A 21,718-nucleotide genomic window follows, 5' to 3' on the forward strand; every position below is an offset into this window, starting at 1 on the left:
GCTCCGTCCTCTCAATGTTTCCTTGCCTGGGCTGTTTTCACTTATTTTTACAGAAATGCTCCCCCCCACACTCAGGAGTAAGTAAAGGGGCCCCCCCCCAGGCTTCACCCATATCAGGAATAAAGATAAAACTGCCTTGACAGAGTCGCTTGACACCATTTCTGCTCAGACATTTGACACCTTCACAGATACAAAAAAAAAAAAAAAAAATTCCTTGAAGCCCAAAACCTTATATTCAGCCTCATACCAACAAACTTTATTTTTTTTTAAGCTAAAATGTTACTGAAAACAAAATTTTCTCAACTAGCTGCTTCGGAACAATATACTGTATTATGAAGCTCTGTACATTTTAAATGTTTCTGAAATCCTGACAGGACAAAGGAAGTTCCCCATTTTTTTCCCTTGAATTTTGAAATTTGAACCATGTTCTTCCTCTTCCAGCCTCTTCTGCACCAAGACCAGGCTGCTGGATGGAAGGAGGCGCGTGGAAAGTGCACAAGAACTGAGTGTGGAAAACACGGAATGGAGCGCCCGCAGGGCTGAAGATGGTGCTGACGTGGGGAAGGTTCTGCATCTGGTTCTTCGGTCCCCAAGGCAGCAGCTGCATCAGGCCAGGTCATACTGGAAGAGCAGGAAGGGCTGGACAGGGGACCCCCTGATTCACGCTACTAAAAAAAGGTGCAATGAGAAAGATGTCCCTGCGCATTCATAGTCATGACTGTGGGCAGAAGAACCCATACAATTCCTCCCTTTGGTATTAAATAACAAGTTTAAAAAAGCTTTTTAGAAACAAAGCAAACACGTGGTGGGACAGGAAATGGTAATCATCCCAGGTCAGTTGTCCACTGAAATAAGTCTCATTCCCTAGTCATAAATAAATAATCTCTTTCCTGGTCTGACTTCCACGCCAGGATCAATATCTCTTAACATCTTACTTATTTTATTACTGCTTTTGGTTTTCTGGGACTGATTGAAAGTTGCTCAGAGGAAATCTTTGGTTTTGCTTAAGTGTCCGTGACATTTAATCATGACTTTCCTTGCAGTTTAATTCCAACCAGTCAATCAGTTAATCCACTTCAATTGATTCTGGGCTCTCGGTTATTGGCTTGCACTCATTGGGCATCCTCTGGTGTCGGCTCAGCTGGGTGGCCTGTGTGAAGCTTCTCTCACACCTCTCGCACCTGGTGGAGGCAAGAGAGAAAATTGAGACTGGGGAGTGGGGCCTGCAGGGTGATGGGCTTCCTCTCATCCTGCCTAATCAGAACAGACACTCCAAAGTGGCTTCAGATTTTACCGGCTCGAGAGGTTTAATTGGTGGCTCCTTCCAAGGCCTGGATGCCTGGGATGGGACAAAGCCCGGCTGATGCAGAACAGAGGGATCTGTCAATAGGCAGGGGGAAGGTGATTTCTCCAGAGAGCCCTGTCCTGCTGCAGCTCTGATCACTGTCAGTTCAAATAGATAAAGAACAAAAAGAGATTTTTAGGAGTGAGCCATCAAAGCAGCAGCTTGTCTGCAGTTTTCTGCTCCGTAACCCCAAAGAGAAATTGATGACAAATAGAATTTCACCTGCTGCTGATTTAAAATCAGGAGTTCTCCCCTCAGCACAGCAGCCGAGGAGCGATCATCTCCGAATTTGGGAACCAGAGGAAGCAGTACATTAGTGTGCAGACTGTGCGAGGTGGGGGTGGGTGGCCGCTTTTTGTTACTGCACAAGCTAGCTGCGGGATCACAGCCCAGCCAGACTTCGGGTTTAAAAGGTGTCTGCGCTGGGGTGGAGGACTCATAAAAACCCCAGAATCCACCAACATTTGTGTGGTTTAAGAAGTTCATCTTTCTAGAAGGCACAGGAGAAACAATGTGCATGCAGGCCATAATTAAGCGGGTGTATCCCTGAGAAGGAGAAAATGTCTCTTCTCCTTAACTTAAAAAAAAAAAAAAAAGTTAATCTGGATACTCCAGGCCCTCCCCATCCCAAGCAACACACACTTCCTAGTTCGATGGTTACTCAATCTGCAGAAGCAAACACACACACCAGCGGTGGCCTCTGGGTTTTCTGTGGTAGCAGTTGTCCTGGCTGGATGTCTACAGCTGTGCGTGTGCGTGTCACCCACACACACTGTAGAAAACTGGGCATGGCACCAGCTTTCCTGTCCCCACCCTGCTTGCATGGGCTGCCTGGAGCACTGGCTGAGCACCCATTGGGGCACAGCAATCACCACAGCTGTCCCCTTACTGTTCTCTCCTCACATCTTTGAAGGAAAAGGTACTCAGGACTGCTAGAGACAGTTGTGGCTCTTTCAAATGATGCAGTCTCCGGTCCTGGGTCCCTGCACCCCCGGGGCAGTAGCAAAGCCATCCTGAGCAAGTCCATACTGCTTGGCCCCATGCTGCAGGACTTGTGATCTGGGGGCAGCCCCCTCTCTCTCCTTTTTAGTACATTATATGAAGTGCCTTGCCATGGAAGTAATTACCCATAAAAATAGAACACATCCATCCACTTTGGGGATTCTTGCACATTTTTTAATGTTGGGGGTGCCAGAACAGGGCTATCATGCTTGATATTTTTCAGGAGTTCTCTGCCCACCGAACGTGCCAGGGTGAAGAAGTTGTGTTCCTCTGATTGTCTTTCAGGGAATATTTTTAGCAGCCTGTTTCACTGTTAAAAACTGCACTGTGATCTTGACAAATGTATAATGTCAGCCTTAATGTATCAGACCTATCAGCTCAATGAAAATAACTCAGAAGTATTGATCAGCTAATGATTTTTGGTGTATTCATTAACGCCATGGGCAGCTCATCCCCTCTCCAGAGCTCTTGAAGTGCTGATGACATGTTAGCGAATTGCTGATTGTTTATTAGGAAACGGATTAGTTACTGGATTAGTGTGTCAGAATATACTACCTTTCACTGCCTGACAAACTTTCAAATTATTATATTCCTTTTTTGAAAAAAATTCTGAAGCCCTAGAATCAATTGCAAAGAGAGCAGAATAGCTTCAGCAAAGCTGAGGAGTGACTATTTACCTGGGTCATGCTTTTGCGCTTCTAATCTTGTGCAGGAGATTATAAAGAATTCCTAAGTGGGAAGTGCTTCACAGAAGCCAAAAGGCTATGTCTACATGCAGTATTCACACATCCAGATTGGAAAGAGACCTTCAGGGGAGTTACATTTTCCTCAAGGGTTTGCCTAAATTCCTCACAGACATTTATGCTATTGGAACAATTTGTTGTAATAATCAGGAAATTCACAAAGTCCTATCTCTAGGGCTTCTGAGATCATCATTTCTAATGCCATCTGCTCACCAAGTGTGAATAAAAACACATGCAGATGTGTCCCAAATTACCTTAGTGTAGAGACTTTTCCCAGGGAATTTCCCCTTCTTGAGGAAAGTAGGCTCCTAGAATTAGTAAATACAATGTGTATAACTGAGGAAGGAAGAGAGTTGGATATACAAATACTTTTTAAATAAAGAAGAGCCTCAGTTTTTATGCTCATCATCTTTTTTAGAAAAGTTATTTTCAAATTAATTCAACAATTATTTTCATAATTTAACAAAACTCATCAGAAGGATGGTTCTGGCAGGTCCAAGCTGGACAAAACTGGACTGGCATTTAATTAACCCTCAACTGCATGGCAATTGAGTGATGGGGCCTGGGTACTTCAAAGCATGGACTTCATGAGGTGAAGCAGAATAATGAGAGAAAGATGTGGGTAACGAGCCAGGAGCAGAGAAATGGTCTTTGCTCCTGCAAGAAATACTCTGGGACACAAGGTCCTTCTCACCGTGCTATGTCAAGCCTTGAAGGGACACCGCAGGAACACTGAAGTGGAAAGTCGCCAAACACACCAGCAAAGACCTTCCTGCCTTCCTGCCTGTATGGGTATTGTAATTAGATTTGATTTCCTTTTAGATTTGAGATCATTCTTTACTTCACAGGATGACTGACTGGATTACAGGCACAGGGAGCTAAACAATTACCACCTTAAACTGAAAGAGGCACCAAAGGATGTCAAGTTCTGGCACACAGGAAACCCACAAGACTCTTTCTTTCCGTGCTTCTATGGCATCACAAAATAGTCCTTGAATTAAACCAAATTGCAACAGGGCTTTGTACATATCATGCATTTAATAAATATTTACTGATGTGCTCTTTTTATCTGCTTTGATTTTGCCTCGATCTTGTCAAAATATTAGACGTTCTTTGGAATAGCCTTTGGATTTTTTTTAATACTGAGCCAAACTGTCTTAGGTTCTCCTGCTTCTACCAAAGATGAAGAGAACCTCTCCTCTGCACAGTCCTGGTCTTCCCAGGCTCTGAAGCCAGGCATCAGTCAGACAGCTTCACGTGGATTCTCCAGGCAGAGGGAGCAGTCTCCCTGAGATCTTCAGAGATTGTTTAGTAAAAGAGCAGAAAGGAGTCCTCACTGTAAAGATAAGTTTTAGACTGCTAGCTGCCTTTCTTCCTCCCTTTCTCCCTCTTCTGCAAAGTCCTTGGCAACTGCTGTTGCATGAAATGATGTCTTGTTTTGTTCCTTGTTCTCCATGACTTCCAGTCTCACGATATAAACCGAAAACCAAGTTCTAAGTCTACAGACAGGTTACCTGAGAGGCCCACCTAAAGCTTGGGGAATGGAGTCATTCAGAGGGATTCCAGCCAATTAGATTGAGAGGCAAACCCTGGAATGACTCACTGATCTCTTACTGCCAAATCTTCTCCAGCCTTCTCAGGACGGCAGTAATCTTGATGTGCCTTCAAAAACCACAGTTCAGTGCAAATCTTAGAAGCTGGAGAGGGCTTTCCCCTGCTGCCGCTCCCCTCACCCCTGAGAATTCTGTGAAGGCCTTCTGGGCCCTTGCATGGGTGGGATAATTTGGGGAATGAGCCATTTGGGGCATCTATTTGGAAGTTGCCCAAGGGTACATTTTAGGGTGGTGCATCTTTACAAGGTTCTTTTCCTCATTTGCAACATTGTTTAAGCCAATACCCATTAGTTGAAGTTGTAAAATTAACTGTTGTGGTGAAACTCATTTTATTGAATAATTTGTAACAAAAATGTTTTTGAATGTTTGCTTTGTATGCTTATAAAAGGGTGTCTTCATAATATTTACAAATGTCCACATGGGATGGATATCCATGAGCTATGGTCAGAATTTCCCAAAACTTCCTTGGGATAGTTCCATCCTGAATGATCTGGTTGTATACATCAAAGGATTTCGTTTTCCATTTTCTAGAAGATGTTTAATTCTGGCACTTTTACAATGAACATACACTCAATTCTCCCTGGGAATATATATTTGATAAGTTAAAAAACAAACCTTATAGCATGTGCCACCTTCATACAATAAGAAGGAACTAAAACATGCACACAGAATCTTATCCAGCCAATTCTGGTTGTTTACTTATTTTTTTTTTCCCAGATGAAATTAGGTTATGGTCACACAAAAAAGTACACTTCTAAAAAGGAAAAAGATACAATTACTGAAGCCTTTCAAGTATTAATTTGATTAATTAAAAGTAAGTTAAAATGGCAACTGCATTGGAAACATGACAAAAACAGGATAAGGGAAAAAAATTGAGTACAGTCAACGAGGTTACACATAAGTAACATGTTAACATTAATAGAAATCTATTTCCCATTTTGACCCTGAAACCTCTTCAATTAATTACTAAAATCTATTTACACAGTAACAAGAAAGAAATCAATCTGACTCCTGGCACTGTCTGTCTGGCTGCCCTCTCTAACCTAAGGGCCAGAAGGATCCTCAGTTCTCCTGCATCTCTGCTTCTGAAAAGGCATGGGGTACGTGCCATCATCATTTTCCACATCCAGAGCAGGGGTGAAGCCAGAATTTTTGAACCCTCGAGAGTCAGGCTTGTGGGCGAAGCAAAGTCCACTGGGCAGGACCCAAACACCAGGGATAGGGCCCTCTGGTACTGTGCTAAACCATCTGCCCTTAGGGTGGACCAGAAAACAGTGACCCCATTGACTGTCGCAGCCCCAGAAGGCAGAGCTTGGCTGGCAGAGCACAGGGTTGTCTTCAGACCCCAGCCTGTCCCCTTAGCCAGGTACTTTTGTGCAGTGGCCAAGCTGTACTCTTGCACAGACACAAATTTAAACTACTTTTGTTATTTATTAATATCACAAATTAAGCCATGATGGAAAAAAGTTAAGAATAATAAATACAGGTAACCGATTCATGGAGAGGTGAGGGATGGTAACAGCCTCCCTCTGCTGACAGACAAAGGGGAGTCAGCCCCCAGCCGAGCCTGGCCACAGGCTGAGCACCGCAGGGACACTGTGCTATGCCAGTAGGTCCAAAGGGAAAACTGTGGGTCCTGAGCCTCTGGGAAGACACCTTGTCTGAGCCTGAGCAAGGGCATCTCCTACTGCCTGAATCACTTCCTTTTTTGCCTGATCTTGTCCTACAGAAGGTAATTAGGCTGTACATCTAGGCCCTTTTGATTGTCCTTCTTAAGCAAGGGAAAGCAAGTGTGGCAAATGAGTAAAGAGTTGTAAAAGGGTTGAACAGAAAGGAGTCCATCACATAGCCAGCAGAAACTGCTTTGAAACGACCCACCGAGTCACACCTGCTGATTCACCTTCCAAGCCTTTCCACATGCTGTTTGGATCACCACAAATGCCTCTGTCCTTTGTATGTCTGGAAAACTCCTACTCATACTTCAAAACACATCTAAACATCATCTCTCCCAGACATCACTGACTATGCCACTTCCGTGCTATCCTTTAACACCGTACGTACATGTCTTAGCATTCCTCACTTTTGCATTTTTCACCCTATGGTATAATACCTATTTATTAATTGGGCTTCCCATAAACTGTAAGGTCTTCAAAGACTGTGTATCTTTCACCTTTGTATCTTTGTGCCCAGCAGGGTGCCTAGTACACAAGCAGGTGCTCAATGTTTGTTGAATGAACAAGCACACACATGAATGTGCGAGTATATGAACAGGCCACCCTGCATGACTCGGATGTCTGTTTTCCTCAAGATTGCGCTCTGTCTAGAAACACACTCTCTTGCTCAAGTAGCCCTGCCTTGCCAAAGCCCTTGGGATTCACTTCCACCTCTTTCCTCATTCCTGGAATCTTTCAGGACTCAGACATGTCCTGTGTTCAGTTGTGTGCATATTTTTTCCTCACCAACGTGGTAATTCTGAGATCCAAAGGGCACACAGAAAAGCTGCTGAGTTGGCTGCTATAATAAATTCAAACATGTAGAAAAGAGGAGGAGATAGCTCACCAGAGCCCAAAGGGTTCAAGTTCCCCAGGAAACGATTATTCAGATGTCCTAACCTGGGGGCCACCTTGCTGGTGTCCGTGGACTTACTGGTGACTATAAGACAACACTCACATTCTAGAAGCACAGACCCTCAGGAACCAGAAGATTCTCAGAATGACTTACTCCTGCTTCTCCATTTTACTGATGAGAAAACAGACCCAGACAGACTGTCTCATGTCCATGTTTGCAGCACCTGAGAGGGTTCCTGAGTCCATCTTCCAAATGTCAGCCTCCAAAACAAGCAGGTCCTTTTGCAGCCTGGACAGAGGCCTTCCAAAGAGCCTTCTCCACAAGCTGGCTGAGGTGCGCAGGGCTGTGCAGATGCGTCGGCCAGCTCTCGGAAAAGGCTGAGAGAAAGAGGGGACCGAGGGTTGGCCGCTACTTACTTGAAGGGCTTTTCTCCAGTGTGGGTTCGGATGTGGTTGTTGAGCGTGGTGGCGCCAGCAAAGGCACGGCCACAGTAGCCGCACTTGAACGGCCGGTCACTGGAGTGAGTGACCACGTGGTTCCTCAGTTCGGAAGGCTGGGAAAAGGACTGGGAGCAGTGGCCGCACTGGTAAGGCCTGAAACGGAGAAAGCGGCCGCCTGGTCATTACCTTCTGTGTTAGGCAGTGGGAATCAGCATCCTGAGGCAGGGGCCAAAACTTCCTGGTGGCGCCTGCTCAGGTTTTATAACAGAATATAGAGCTTGGGCCACTGGGTTCCCATTAATTTACTTACTGTTGCAGGAACAAAATTCACGGAGCTGATAAGACACATTTATTCTCAAAAGAACATTCCTGTCCAATATTAACCATACCATTTTAGGAACCTCTACTTCCCTGTTTTTTGTTCCCACCCCTAGGCATATACTAGGGTCCTTCTGGGAGCATTGAGAGGACAGACTTGATGGAGTAGAATGTCACAAGAGAAAACTGGTAATTGACTTTTATCTTTCCACGGCACTTTTAACTTTTTGAGATGCTTTACCATCAATGATTTAGCTTAATCTTTACAATGATCCTAAGGGGCAGGGAAAGCAGTTGTCCCTGTCAGTTTAGAAAACGGGATGAACTTTCCTCAAACGAAATGTATTCTTGACACTAAGGTCACTCCAGGGTGTTTGGACTCTATTCTAAGAGCCAGGTAAACACACTGGCAAGTTAACAGGTTGCATGAGTTATTTAATTAATAGGAAACTGTCTTAGGGTCCCCTGCTAGTTCACAGAGGAACACAGGTGTGTACCCAGACTGGTGTCTTTGTTAAGGAAATCCTGACTGCTACTTACTCTTCCCTCAGCCCTGACTAATATTTATCCATCAGATCTTTTCCTTGAATTTCACTCCCCAGTTTAATCTGCTAGCCAGCAATGATTTTTAGCAGCACAGAAATGATGGGCTGTCACTACGCTTGCAGTAGGAGGACTGTGAAGCAAAAAGCAAGTGGAAGAAAGTTGTGATGACAAATACCTGATAATTAGCAAGATTATGAGAGCACGTTCTTTCCAGCTCATGAAAAGTAAATCAATTTTTGGTTTTCATAAAATAGATTAAAATTCTGTCCTCTACATAAGTTCTTCTGCTTACTTAAGCAGAATCTGGTGAGTGATAGAAAACCTGGGGAGTTTTCCCTATTCAAAGCTATTTCATATCACTCTTTGACAGGCCTCTAATTTGTTTATCAACATTTTTGTTAAGAAAATTAATAATCTGTCATGAGGGATATGAACAGTGCTTATAAAGCCCTGGGTTGTGGCCCAGACTTTCTGGCTGTAATTAGAAAGTCAACTGGTCTACCTCTAACAAATGCATAAGCTCCAGTGATCAGAAACCAAAACCAAGGACTGGGAGACAATAGTGAGTCAGCATGTACAATTCAATTAAGTACAAAATAAAGTGTACCCTCTCATTTGTCAAGTGAAGTGCTTAATTGTGGCTACTTGCCTCACTGAACACAAATACTATTATTTTACCAGGCTGCAGCACACTGAGCACTGATTGTAGAATTTTTTAGCTTGATTAATAGTCCAGGATTGATCAATAACTCAATACTATACAATTTTAATTACTTGCATTTAGAAATCTATTTAACTGCTCTCAAACAAGTTTCAAAGAAATATATAAGAGTCCTTGGTAAGGAGTTTATCGATCTTGACAAATTACACATGCATTTTATTACAATTATAAAATAATGCTTGGAAAGCCAATAAAATTGTATGTAGATAAAAATGTTCTTCTGCCAAACAAGGTCTTTGTGGTAACCATGAAACTTAAAGTGTTCCTCAAGAAATGATTCTCTCAGGGGTGAATTTTTAAAAATGTTATTGAAAATTAGAAATAAAATAATATATTAATATATGCTATACCCACCAACAATTGATTTTTTAATAGTGAAGGGACCATTAACAGTTATTAGCCTCTGGTTATCTATTTTTAATAGCTATTACAATAAACAATAAGCCACTAAATAAAACCAATTAATCTTTTCTTTTATTTCTAACTCTGCTGTCAAAAGTTCAGGTGATTTATTTCCTATAGTCAGAAGTCAATCCATCCTTTTTATGTTCACAGTCACAGTGGCAAAGATTTACACACCTAAGGGTAGAAATGACCAAAGAGAAGTTTGTGCTGAATTCTTCTATCAAGCTAACAGCCGTGAAAGGCAACAGGATCCCAGCACCAGCCGAAAAAGTGTTTGCTAGGTACCCAGTGGCTATGGCACAGCTTTTAAAAGTTTCCCAAAATTTGCTTGACTGAAAGGAAAGGCCTAGATCAGGGGAGACGGAAGAGGTGAGTCTGCTTCAGCCTCTCACCTCCACCAGCTGTAGGACTTGGACAAGTCATTGTACTTCCCTGAGTCCCCCTTTCTCATTCCTCTGGTCAGGGGAATGAGCAACCAGAAGCTCCCTCACATCTTGTCACGTCTGCTCCTGCTTCCAGATAATCCACAGACGTGGCCCCCTGCAGATCTTCCCAAAGCACCGCCGGGAGACAGTATCAACAGTGTGATGTCCCTCATCATGGGTGCTAGCCAGTCTCCGGTGCACAGAGCCTTCTGTGGATTTGTGTGTGTCACATGCTAATAGGTCATGGACCATTTAAACTTCTTGAGTTAGCAGTTGAGAATTCAGAGCAACAAGAAAATCTCATCCCAACATGTAGGACTAAACCTTAGTTTTTAGTTGTTCTCAAAAAATAATGATATCCTTCCATCCTCAGGTACCTTGAAGCATAAGATTTTAGACCACAGGGTCCCATTCACCTTTGCAGAGGCAGATTTTATGTAGCATTTAGAACTAAAATGAGTGCTCTACTTGCCACTAGAGCAGACTCTCTCTCAGCCAAGAAATTTATAGAAAGTTAGCCCTCAGAAAGCATAAAAGTTACACAGCAAGTAGACAAGATTCCTTCTTTTCCTGGATTTTCAATAGTTCCTAAAAAATGAATAAAAGGAAATGATCACAAAGTAATTAACATTGATGGCATGCATGCTAGGGTCTCATCTCAGGACATAGGGATACATTAGAGACAAAATGAGATCTTCAAGGCCAAGAAGCAGGGCTTAGAAAGCAATATGGCTGCTGTGGAACCTCAGACATCAAACTTCTTTCAGGAAAGCTGGCCCCAGGAGTGAAGACTCTGTATGCAGGCTTCTATTAGGACACCCTAACTCCTCACTGCTGTTTGCAGCTGGAGGCTCTGGGGCCAGAGTTAGTTGCCTTTACTCAGCTTTTTATTCTGATGGCTAACATTCCCATTCATTTGTCAAGGTCTGGCCAGAAGATAAGACCAACTTTACTAAACTTTGAGATACGATCAATTTCAACTCCAAAGTTCTGGCTCCCTTTGATGTGTCATCATACCAGAAGTTTGGGAGGCCTGACCTCAAGTGCTGTGTTTACCTTTACTGCTTCCAGGATCTCATGTCACTGAACCACTAAATGTAGGAATCTCCCTTCTGAAGCGCTTTGATTCTCCCCAAGTCATCATACACAGACAGCATTCGGTTAAGCCCCAGAACAAAAGCAAGCACTCCTCGCGGAGTGGTGACATCTCACAACCAGAAGCAGCTTACAGCTATTTGTTACTGCTGGAGACATCCAGCAATGGTATCCAGTGATCAACCATCTGCATGACCCAATACGGGAGCCACTAGCCACATGCAACTGTTCAGCTCCTGAAAGGTGGCTAGGGCAACTGAGAAATGGAAGTATTACTTCACTTAATTCTGATTAATTTAAATGGAAATAGCCTGGGGTGGCTAGTTGGAACACAAAATATCAAGCTTCGTGAAAAACTGGAAGGTGCTCTGTACTCAACAATGAAATAACTGAAAAATAGACAAAGCCTAGGGCGATTTATGTAGCACGTATCCATGCTGGTCAATTTTTCAACAGAAAGAAAGCAGCAAGACAACGTCATCCATTCCCCAGCATTCTCTGTGACTGGCAGCCCCTCTGCCAGAGATACTCCCATAAAATATGCAGTCTATCTACTGTGAGTCTGTATTTGGCTTGGTGTGCACATAGGAAGAGGATGAAACCTTTAACAAACTTAAGTGTGCTTTGGTTTACAATATTAATCATCTTCCTTTGCTTCTTCTTTCATGGCATGAAAGCCTCCAGGATAGAAGTTGTTCAGCTGGGGCCATGTTCTCTCCTTGCCCCACATCAGTCGGCCTGAGTGCAAGTCTCCCAAGACTTCAAAAGGCCTTAGGTCACTGCTGGCTGCGTGGAGTGGGGAAAGAACTTAGCTCTATGTTAGGAGAAAAAGATTTCAGAACAGCAGCACAAATGCAGAGCCAAAGGTCCTGGAGAGAACATGGAACTCTAGAAAGAAGATAACCTTCACACTTGGGGGAGGGAGGACAGTGGGATACAAGAATACTGACACATTCCAAAGAAACTATTATGATAATGGATTATCTCCTCCCACCAGATAGTACCTTCTAGAGTCATCTTCCCCTCTGGTACCACCGTGGCCAGTTACAAGCAATGACACTCAACACACACATGTGACCAGCTGACAGTGTGCCCAGGAGGCTAAAGGTACACTTTCCCCATGTGGCACAAACAATCAAAAAGGAGGGGGGAAAAAAAAGGAAGAGGATGCAAAATAAAGATAAGCATTAAAAAGACACTTTCTGCAGTAAACAAAAGAGAGTATATTCATCAGAAAATAATCCACTATGATTGAAGTCTTTGCTTACCCCTTTCTGGAGCCCCCCCAATGGGACTGTTGAGAGTTTCTGCAGCAGAAAAACAGAAGAGAAAAGGGATTTCTAACTCCTGGTTCAAACAAAAGTGATTCAAGCTAGCCTGGCCTAGGTCATAAGCTTATGCAAAACCCCAAATGTTTATGGAGTCCCTAAATAAAATCTTGGTTGGTCTAGACTCCAACAGCTTCTTCCCTTTAAATTCATTCAGGAAAAGAAAAGGTCGGCAGTCTGAGAAAAAGGAAAAAGAGATCTCTGGGTTTGTTTCATATTAACAGGAAAAAATCAAGAAGAAATAATTCAAGGGCTCCTGGCCCCTCATGGATGTGTTTTTGTCTCGTGTTAATTCCTACCTTGCCAGGTCAAATGGAATTTTTTTCTGCATTCAGTGTAAATAGCATGGTAGTAAAAACTGGTGATGCTGGAAACCCTGTGAATGCTCGGATCTCTTTCCGTTGTATCAAGGCACAGACTTTTTGATGGTCCCTCACATGAAAAAGCTTATGAATATTAGACACACACAGTCTCTTTGATGAAGGTTCAAATGTCTTGAGTTTCATGGCCAAATATTCAGTTCACTGAGTTAAAAATCTTTTGGACCTAAGTTTTAGGGGCCTGTTTCAAATTTGGACTTGTCTCAAACTCTAAACTGTTTACCTTCTGACTTTGTCTTCTGTCTGTCTCTTTTTTGCCTCTGGTTCTAGCAAGATTTTCCTATCAAAATAAAGGCATTTGAGTTTTTCACTTACTAGGGAGATGGTTTCTGACTCGTAGGTTCTAAGCTTTTTCACTGTACGTGGCTGAAAGGCCACAAACTGCCAAAGAGTAAAAGCCAGCTGATTTATGAAGTCAATCACTAAAGAAAATTTATATATTTAGCAGTTGTAATTCCCCACATGGATAATAAGAGAAAAGGCTCCATATTGTTTGACTATCATGAACAGATTTAGTTCCATCTTAATTCTGTATTCTCCTATTTAGCAATTCAGCCATGTGATTAAGAATTACTCAAGAGTACCTTTTACTTCCAAACTCGCTGATAGAAACAGAAAACAGTTAATTTCCAGTCTCATATGCTAAAAGCAAACTGGGTATCTAGAATGAAACTAGTAGGTTCAAAGTTCATGGGCATCTCCTTCTATTTCCCTGTTTCTCCAAGAATCAATTCAGTTGTGATGGAGCAATTCAAGCATCTCCCATCTTTACTAAGAAATACTGTACAGCTGACCCTTGAACAACACAGGTTTCAACTGCACAGGTCTATTCATACACAATTTTAAAAAATATATTGGAAAAGCTTCTGCTGGAGATTTGTGACAATTTGAGAAAACATTTTCTTTTCTCTAGCTTACTTTATTGTAAGAATACGGTATATAATACATGGAACATTAAAACTATGTGTTAATTGACTGTATGTTACCAGTAAGGCTTCCAGTCAACAGCAGGCTACCAGTAATGTTTTTGGGGGGTCAAAAATTATATGCAGATTTTCTGCACAGGGGTGTCAGTACCCCTAAACCTCACATTGTTCCAAGGTCACAGGGCCGTATTACTTTGCCTATAAAGGAACTACTTTTTTTGAAGTCACAATTCTTAGTTTTGTTTTCTTCATCAAAAATGATGACCACTTCTCAAGTCTTCACCAAAACAACACAGGGAAAGAAGTAGGTCCCGCTCTGCTGTCTTATCTAACTAGGTAACAAGCACTCACTACTTCACCTCATCTGAAAAGGCCTGGCCACATCATACTTGGTTTGGGCATCTGAGTCAAATAAGCCCATTAGGGTCTCTCATACTCAAACCTAAGCTGTGAGTTCCGGGATCTGGGAATTTACAACAATCATGTCATTTCACCTCTGTGTGTTCACTTATGATGGCAACGAGTCTGTACAAACAACAGACTCATGCATCTGAACTCACTCAAATTAAAAAACAAGTTCATAAAATGATTGTAATGCAGACTTTATATTTTAAAAAGCTACTAAAAGGTTTTGCAAACTGAGTAGATACATCTTGAGGCTACATGTATATAAGGAAGGCAAACTTTCACACACACAAAAAATCCTGAGTAAGGAAAATACTTTCAAAAGTTTGTTTCACCTCCAAAGCCACTAGTCTAAAATGTGCATAAATCTGGTGATTTTCACCATGGGGCTCTCCTACTGAAGGTGAAAGATTGTAGACATACTTGCTGTCAATAGTTCTAATGCAAATGTTTCAACATTAATCAGCTACCACACTTGGCATTAAGAGAGTGACTTCTAAAATGACACAAATGGAAACATACACATGCAAATGTGCATATGTACACTAAAATGGATCACTATTATGTTAGAAAATATCCACCCACTTTGCACCACACCTCCATCCTCTCTACCCTGACTTGGGTTTTCTAGCACCCTATTCTGCAGAGATGGGAGTGGGGAGCTTCGGTGTATAAGATATGGAGAGCTGAGTGGCTGAAGGTTAAGCCAAATTAAGAAAATAATTCAGGAGTCCTGCTTCTGAGTCTCCTATCCTACTTCCAAAACTCATCTTCTGCTTTTATATTCAAAGTGCATTTTCAAAGCTATTTCCTATTTTGAATTTAATCAAATATTCACAAGACATGAAGGAGAGATAAAACACAATCCTTTCTCACTGAATTATTTTTATTTTTGTCTTTTGCGCTCCCAGATATCAAGACTGTCAAATAAACCAGTTTTGATTCATAAATAATAGTTCCATTATATCTACTGTGCCACTCGTCAGAGTACCTGAAATTTTAATTCACTTGTTCAGCTAAATTTCATCCTCAGTTCATGGCCATAAAATTCTTTATTGACAAACTTTCAAACCAACTTTGACTCTGAGGTATCTAGTCAACATTTTTCTTCTGTGTGGATATTAGTTTATTGAATAAGTGGCATCTGTTTTCCTCCACATCACTAGCAGAGTAGGTATTTCCTTTTGACAGCTTTGCAGGATTTATGGGTTTGCATGCTCTGAAGAAAAATAGTACTAAGCAAAAAATTCCAATTCATTACCTCTGAGTACTTAATTAAGTTCATACCCATAGCCCACTGGAGGTGAACCCTGAAACTGTGACAGCAGCAGAGCAGCCAGCTCTATTATCTTCGGAAGACAGAGAGGATTCTAATGATCCTGACTTAATTTTTCCATTTATGATATTCATAAATGTTCCTTCTATTTTGCTCCCCTCTAGACCTGGACAGAACTGTTTGGCAAACAAGCACAGATTCCTCTCTGCCCCTGAGCACTGTTTGTGCAGCCCATCTAAACAATAATGCCAGGCAGTAGCCTAACATTACTCTCTGGCCTTCCAGAAAGTGGACACCTCTTACCACAGGGTTTCCCATGAGGTGCGGCTGCAGGAGGCAACTGGCCCCCGGGTGGGAAGACAAGCAGTTGTCTCACTAAGCAAACTCACAGAGAGCAGTGGAAGCCGGGGTTACCTGTCGGGGTTCTGTGTGCACACGTGCATCTGTAGGAGGATCCGCTGTGTGAAAGTCTTAAAGCACTGCCCACATTTCCAGAGATGCCAGTCACTGAACTCTGAGTGGAGCTGGCTTGTGGAAGTCGGGCTCGCGAGGACTCGCTGGTTTTTCACGTTGATTTGGTTAAAACCCGATTCGATGGGCCCAGACTTATCCAGGAGAGAGAAGTTCCTGCTGCAGGGGGTCTGTGGGAAAACGACGGAGCGCTGCTGAGTGGTGGGGGACAGTTTGCTGCTCTTGTTGAATGGCTGCAGGGCATCCTGTCTGCACATGGCTTCCATCACGGTTGAGGGCACATTTACTGGGAGAACAACAATCATTTTAGAAGAGCAGTTTTATTAGCATTTAAACTAAGCACGCATTTTAAAGAAAATTCCTATAAATCAACATTAAAAATTTTTGTTTTTCTAGACTCAGAATTAACCTAATATTTTGATTTGAGGGGGGAAGCACTATTTGTACCCATTAATAACTCATTCAACAACTATTTGTTAAGCAGCTACTATAGACTCAGGATTGTCTGTCCATGATCTTTGCCATCACAGAGTTCACTGTGACTTAAGACGTAAAGACTCCATAATGAAACTCCACAGCACACCCAGGGTTTGAGGGAGCTTAGATGGCAGGCAGAGCAAAAGGGGGAGAATGGGAGGCTGTCCAGAGAGGGTGGCCTTGAGCCGTGCAGAGAAGGTAGATTCGGTCCTTCAGGATTTCACCAGACTCTGTCGGCATAGGGCAGCTATTCAAGAAAAACCAGCTGAAGAGATGAAGGCAGCGCTATGAAAACCACTTGGAGACAGAAGTCTGGCACGTCGGTGGGACAGCAAGTGGAACAGGCTGACGGAGGAGGGCACGGGTTCTCAACACTGTGGGAACGAGGGGTGAGAGGTGGGATAGACTTCAAGGGCCTTTAAAGTCCAAATCAACAAATAAACCAAAGACTTCAGGCCTAGGAAATAGAACAGACTGTTTCCAAGCTGAATGAGTAAGATAAAAAAAGAATCAGTCAGGCAGGGCTTGAGTGAGGACTGATTTTCATACAGGAAGCAGTGGATAAGGTGAGAGGCGGGGAGGCAACAGAGTGAGGTGCTTGCACCTCGGGCTTCGGAAGCAGAAAGACCTGCCTCTGCCTTTTATGATCTTGGGCAAGTCATTCAATCTCCGGGTGCCTTGGTTTTGTTTCCCCATCTGTAAACTGAGGACAGTGGTAGTAACAGAATATGGCTTAGTTGTAGAGACAGCCTAGATTTCAACTCCACTGTTTACTGGCCTTGCCATGGGCAAGAATGGAACATGGAAATCCACAGTTTGATCCTTGGTAAAATTGAAATGGTCATCCTAAGGATTTTAGGAGCATTTGGTAAATGCCATGGTCGCCCCTCCCTAGATGGTGAGCTCTGTGAGCTCTGGCTTCCTCATCTTTAAACCCCTTTAGTGACATTTAAATGAGGTGATGCGAGTATTCATCACTGGGCTTACCATCCACAATGGCCACCATCCTCATCACTATAGAAGAGACTAGAATGAAGGGGCATGGATCTAACCTCAGGGGGTGATGGTGAGGCTGGGGAAAGAGCTAGAAGTAAGACACATTTTTGAGGAGGGAAACCTTGAAATTTGTTTTTCTTTTTTTTTTCAGTTGTTAGTCTATATATAATAAATATCATATGCTCACTATGTCAACCCACAGATAAGAGGTTATTACAACCTAATATGCTTAAAAACTATTATTGTTTTTTAAATAACTACTATCTCAATAAAATGTATTTATTGGTAATTTCAGGAGTCAGAGATGAAAGGTTACAGTGTAATCAAGGAAAGGAAATTAGAGAGCAAAAAAATTTGAAAAGGCTGGTGGACAAAAAGATGGGTGATAAGAGGTCAACTATGGCCTTTGGCCACCTGTTCAAGACCACAGGGAGGGAAACATGAGCTGGACACTCTCATTCAGCCCGGCCACAGACCTTGGCCGAGATTCCTACGCAGCATGACAAGTGTGCCCAGCTACAAAGAAAGAATGGTAGAGGCCCATGACTGCCAGAAGGCTTTGGGTGGACACATAGATGCCACGTGTGCAGACACACAGGGCTCGGTGGGTGCCACTGAGGACTCTCCAAGCCAGAGAGCATTCTGTGTAATCGCAGGCATTCTACGAGCCCACCCAAGGGACGGCTCTGTCCGCAGAGCGCAGTCGGCATGGTCCATCCTGGCTTAGGGAGGAAAAATACAACAAGAGACTCACAGACCTGGAAAGACCCTTGAGTTTGTCTAGTAGGCCTTGTTTTATGCTGACAGCACATATAAAAAAATAATATGTTTTATTAGACTCACGGGGAGATTTAAAAAAATTAAATCAGACCATGGTAGGGCCTCGCCATCTACATTTCTTAAAAGTTCCCCAGGTGCTTCTAATGTACAATCAGAATTGAGAATCATGGATCTAAACAAATCCTCTCTTATTGTGAGTAAAAAAAAACCAGAAGTCCAAGAAAGTCCAATAACTTGCCCAGCATCATATCTTTAGTTAAGAACACAGCTAGGCTGGAAGCTTTAGCTTTCTGTTTCCAGGGTATTTTTTTCTGACTACATGCCTACACTGTCTCTTGTTCACTAGCTGTGTTTCAAAGATAAAAAGGACATTTTACAACAACTGTTTTGAGCTTGTATATATATGTATCATATAGCTATTTATGTATAATTTCAACTTCTGAGGCAAAAGCGTGTAGTCAATATGAAATTTGTCCCTACATTTAAGACTTAAAAAAAAATCTTTGCACACAGACTGTTACTTTTTAAGTCGATAAAGATACGGAAGAATGTTTTACCATGTCTGGTATTTTTAAATAAGAAATAAAAACAGCAGCATTGAAAGGGATTAGGGGAGAACCCTTCTCATTTATTCCGTTTATGACTAACCCAGAAGAAACAAAACAGAGGGAAACCCACAGGTTTTCAGGCAACACGGAGCTCTTGAGGGCTGGGAAATGCCAGACTGACAGGAAGGCAGGCATGGGGGGGAGGCTGTGGAATGAAGACATCATCCACATGCATGAGAGCAGGAAGATGGACCAGAAGCTTCCCTGTTGGAAAGAGGAATATAATGCCCTTTGTGGGAAAATAATTCAAATAATTACTCTAAGTGTAAATGATAAATTCTGACTTCTCATTTGTGCTCCTCCTGGAAAGTAACCTAACGAATCAATTTTCAAACGCTGTTAAGGTCATGTAACCATTTTATTAAACCAAAGAATTTGGTGGCCAATGAGCTGTTGAAAGTTTAATGATCAATGTCAAAAGGGTAATAAAAAAAATTTGTACCAGTTTCTATAATGATCTGGGATACATGGAATCTGAGTTAATGATAATAATAATAGCATTTAGGGGATAATAAGAGTGGGGATGGTTGGAATAAAATTATTCTCTGTCCTGTTATTTTCTTCTCAAGCACACAACTCAAAACAAATGTAATATGCTCCCAAGATGCAGGTAGGAGTACCTGCACTTGACAGTCTACTTTTGGCATGGTCCTTTCTTGCACCTGTGAATAAATGCAGTCCTACTGAATGAAATGATCATATAATTCTGAGAGAAGAAAAGGTAAGAATAGGAATGAATAATTTTCATGAAAACAACCATATGTGATCTTTAAATTGTCTGGCAGAGCTCCTGAACACTCCTACGGGACCCTAGAGATCTACAAAGTGTAAGTTTTTAAAGCAGGACGTAAAGGACACAGAAGATTCTTCTTCCTAAATACCAACCTGATTGGCTCCACCATCAAAAATACTGAACAAACACAGGGAATTATCAGAAAGGGGACAAGATATGAGTCAGCAAACACTCATCCCAACTCAACAGCTTGCACGACAGACAATTGCAAAGGGCCCAGAGATGACTAGTTGACATGATCAAAAAGCTTCTACACACAGACGGAGCTGACAAAATCTCTCCAGTCTGCATGACAAAGAATAAGGGGAAGAGGGCAAACTCTCAAAGCCTGAAAGAATATAGCCAAGAAAGAATATAGTCACTGGATGATTAAAACACTGTGAGAGGCAAATGCAGGATCCATAACACAAAGTTCTACTTTACTGCCTTGTCCATTGATGGAGCCCATAAATGCTCAGTGAGTAGCTATCACGTGCCTAACACAGTGCTGGCGCTGCAGACACAGGGGGGACCAGAAAGCCACAGTCCGGCCCTTGAGCCCCTGAAACACTAGTGAGAGAGACAGGCACTAAACAAGGGTTTTTACAGAGAAAGATCCACTCAGTTTCATCAAATTGAAATTCCCATTAGTTTACCACTAAATTTAAGATGTCAGTTTCAGAAAGATGAAAATGTGAAAGACATTCATTTTAGGATGGACATGACACAGCTACTACAGGTGTGGTAAGTGCTCTGAGAGAGAACAGGGTACCAGGAAAGCATATATCTGGGATGTGTCCCTGAGGCAGTGACCTTGAGGGTGAGTCCTGAAGGGCACACAGGCTCAGACAGGTGTGAAGGGAGGACAAGGCAACGCAGAGACAAGCATGGCGGCCTGGCCATCTGCATGGCGTGCTGAGGGGGAGGAAGCTCAGGGCACCAAAGGAATAGAAAGAAGGCAAATAGGCCAGAGAGAGAACTTGAGAGGGGCCGCAGCTGGGCTGGAGAGGAAGGGGGCACAACCCCCACGGCCCGCAGGGCAGGGCAGTGCATGAAAATAAGTGATGGGGGGCAGGTTAGCACAATATGGGGTGCAGGGTCTGTAGCAAGTTGAATAGGGCATGGCCAGTCTAAAGATGAATTCTTATTCTGTGAAACACTGTGAGCAATACAAAATATTTCTGGAGACTCTATGTGGCCTGTAGGCTGCCATATTAAGAACTGGGGATTTATTATGAGAGTCACAGCAAGCCAAAAACAGGTTTTAAGCAAGGGAGTGTGTGATGATCAGATTTATGCTTTAGATGGATCACCACTCTGCACTGTTCAGTGAAAAGAAGGTGCAGAACGACGTACAGGGTGCGCTGCTGTTTGTAGAAAAGCAGAAGGACCGACGAGAGGAAGGGGAAGACAGGGAGTGCTTCCTTGCATGCTGAAGGGCAAAAACATGTCTGGAAGGATTCCTAAGGTTCAGGTGGTGGCAGCAGAAAGGAAAAGAAATGTACGTAAGCATATATAGTCCACAGGACTGGAGAGCTGATCAGACAGGAAAGTGAGGACGAGTGAGGCGTCTGCGTTTCTGGAAAGAACCACTGGGTGAGTGGGAGGGAGGGCTTCCGAGGTGGGGCAGAGGCAGCTGGCGGGGCCAGCGGAATGGTTTTGGTTTTCCATGTTCAGCGGGAGATGCCTGGAGACACACAAGTGCAGACGTGGGGAAGACAACTGGGTAGGGGTCTGGGGCTCAGGAGAGGGGTCTGCATTGTAAATATAAACCTGGGAGTTCCCACCTTAGTCCCCTGGGAAACAGCCTCTGAATTGGAGGTTTGTGGTTCTGTGTGCAGTTTACTCGGGAGTGCTCCTGGGAGTGAGTGAGGCAAGAGGATCATGCTGAAGAAGGGTATCAGCAGATCTGGAGCTGGGATGATCCTTCGGAGTTTCCCTGCTCTGGGACAAGGGAACCAGTCCTTAGGACCCCCACACTGACCAGGCACTGCATGTGAGCTGCAGGGGGAGGGAGCAGGAACACCGGTGAAGTGGCTCTCCTAAGCAGGAGGTATTTCCAGGAGACAAACTCACTT

At 43.0% G+C, this 21,718-nt stretch overlaps 1 protein-coding gene across 2 annotated transcripts in view; it reads right to left on the minus strand.

Annotated features, from left to right (window-relative positions):
• Positions 1 to 212: 212 nt before the first annotated feature.
• Positions 213 to 21,718, minus strand: part of PRDM6 (PR/SET domain 6) — a 94,063-nt gene continuing 72,557 nt past the window's right edge. The window contains exons 6-9 of one of the 2 annotated variants that reach the window (XM_036903169.2): positions 15,951 to 16,293; positions 7,688 to 7,864; positions 1,295 to 1,443; positions 1,057 to 1,181 (exon numbers count right to left, since the gene is read on the minus strand). In XM_036903169.2, the coding sequence (XP_036759064.1) occupies positions 1,308 to 1,443; positions 7,688 to 7,864; positions 15,951 to 16,293 (656 nt within the window). In that variant the 3' untranslated portion in view covers positions 1,057 to 1,181; positions 1,295 to 1,307. Of the gene's footprint in view, positions 1,182 to 1,294; positions 1,444 to 7,687; positions 7,865 to 15,950; positions 16,294 to 21,718 lie in introns of both variants that reach the window. The other variant, XM_036903170.2, reaches the window with a different exon arrangement.

This window comes from Manis pentadactyla, chromosome 13, assembly GCF_030020395.1.
Source record: "Manis pentadactyla isolate mManPen7 chromosome 13, mManPen7.hap1, whole genome shotgun sequence".
In the NCBI taxonomy this organism is placed as follows: Eukaryota; Metazoa; Chordata; class Mammalia; order Pholidota; family Manidae; genus Manis; species Manis pentadactyla.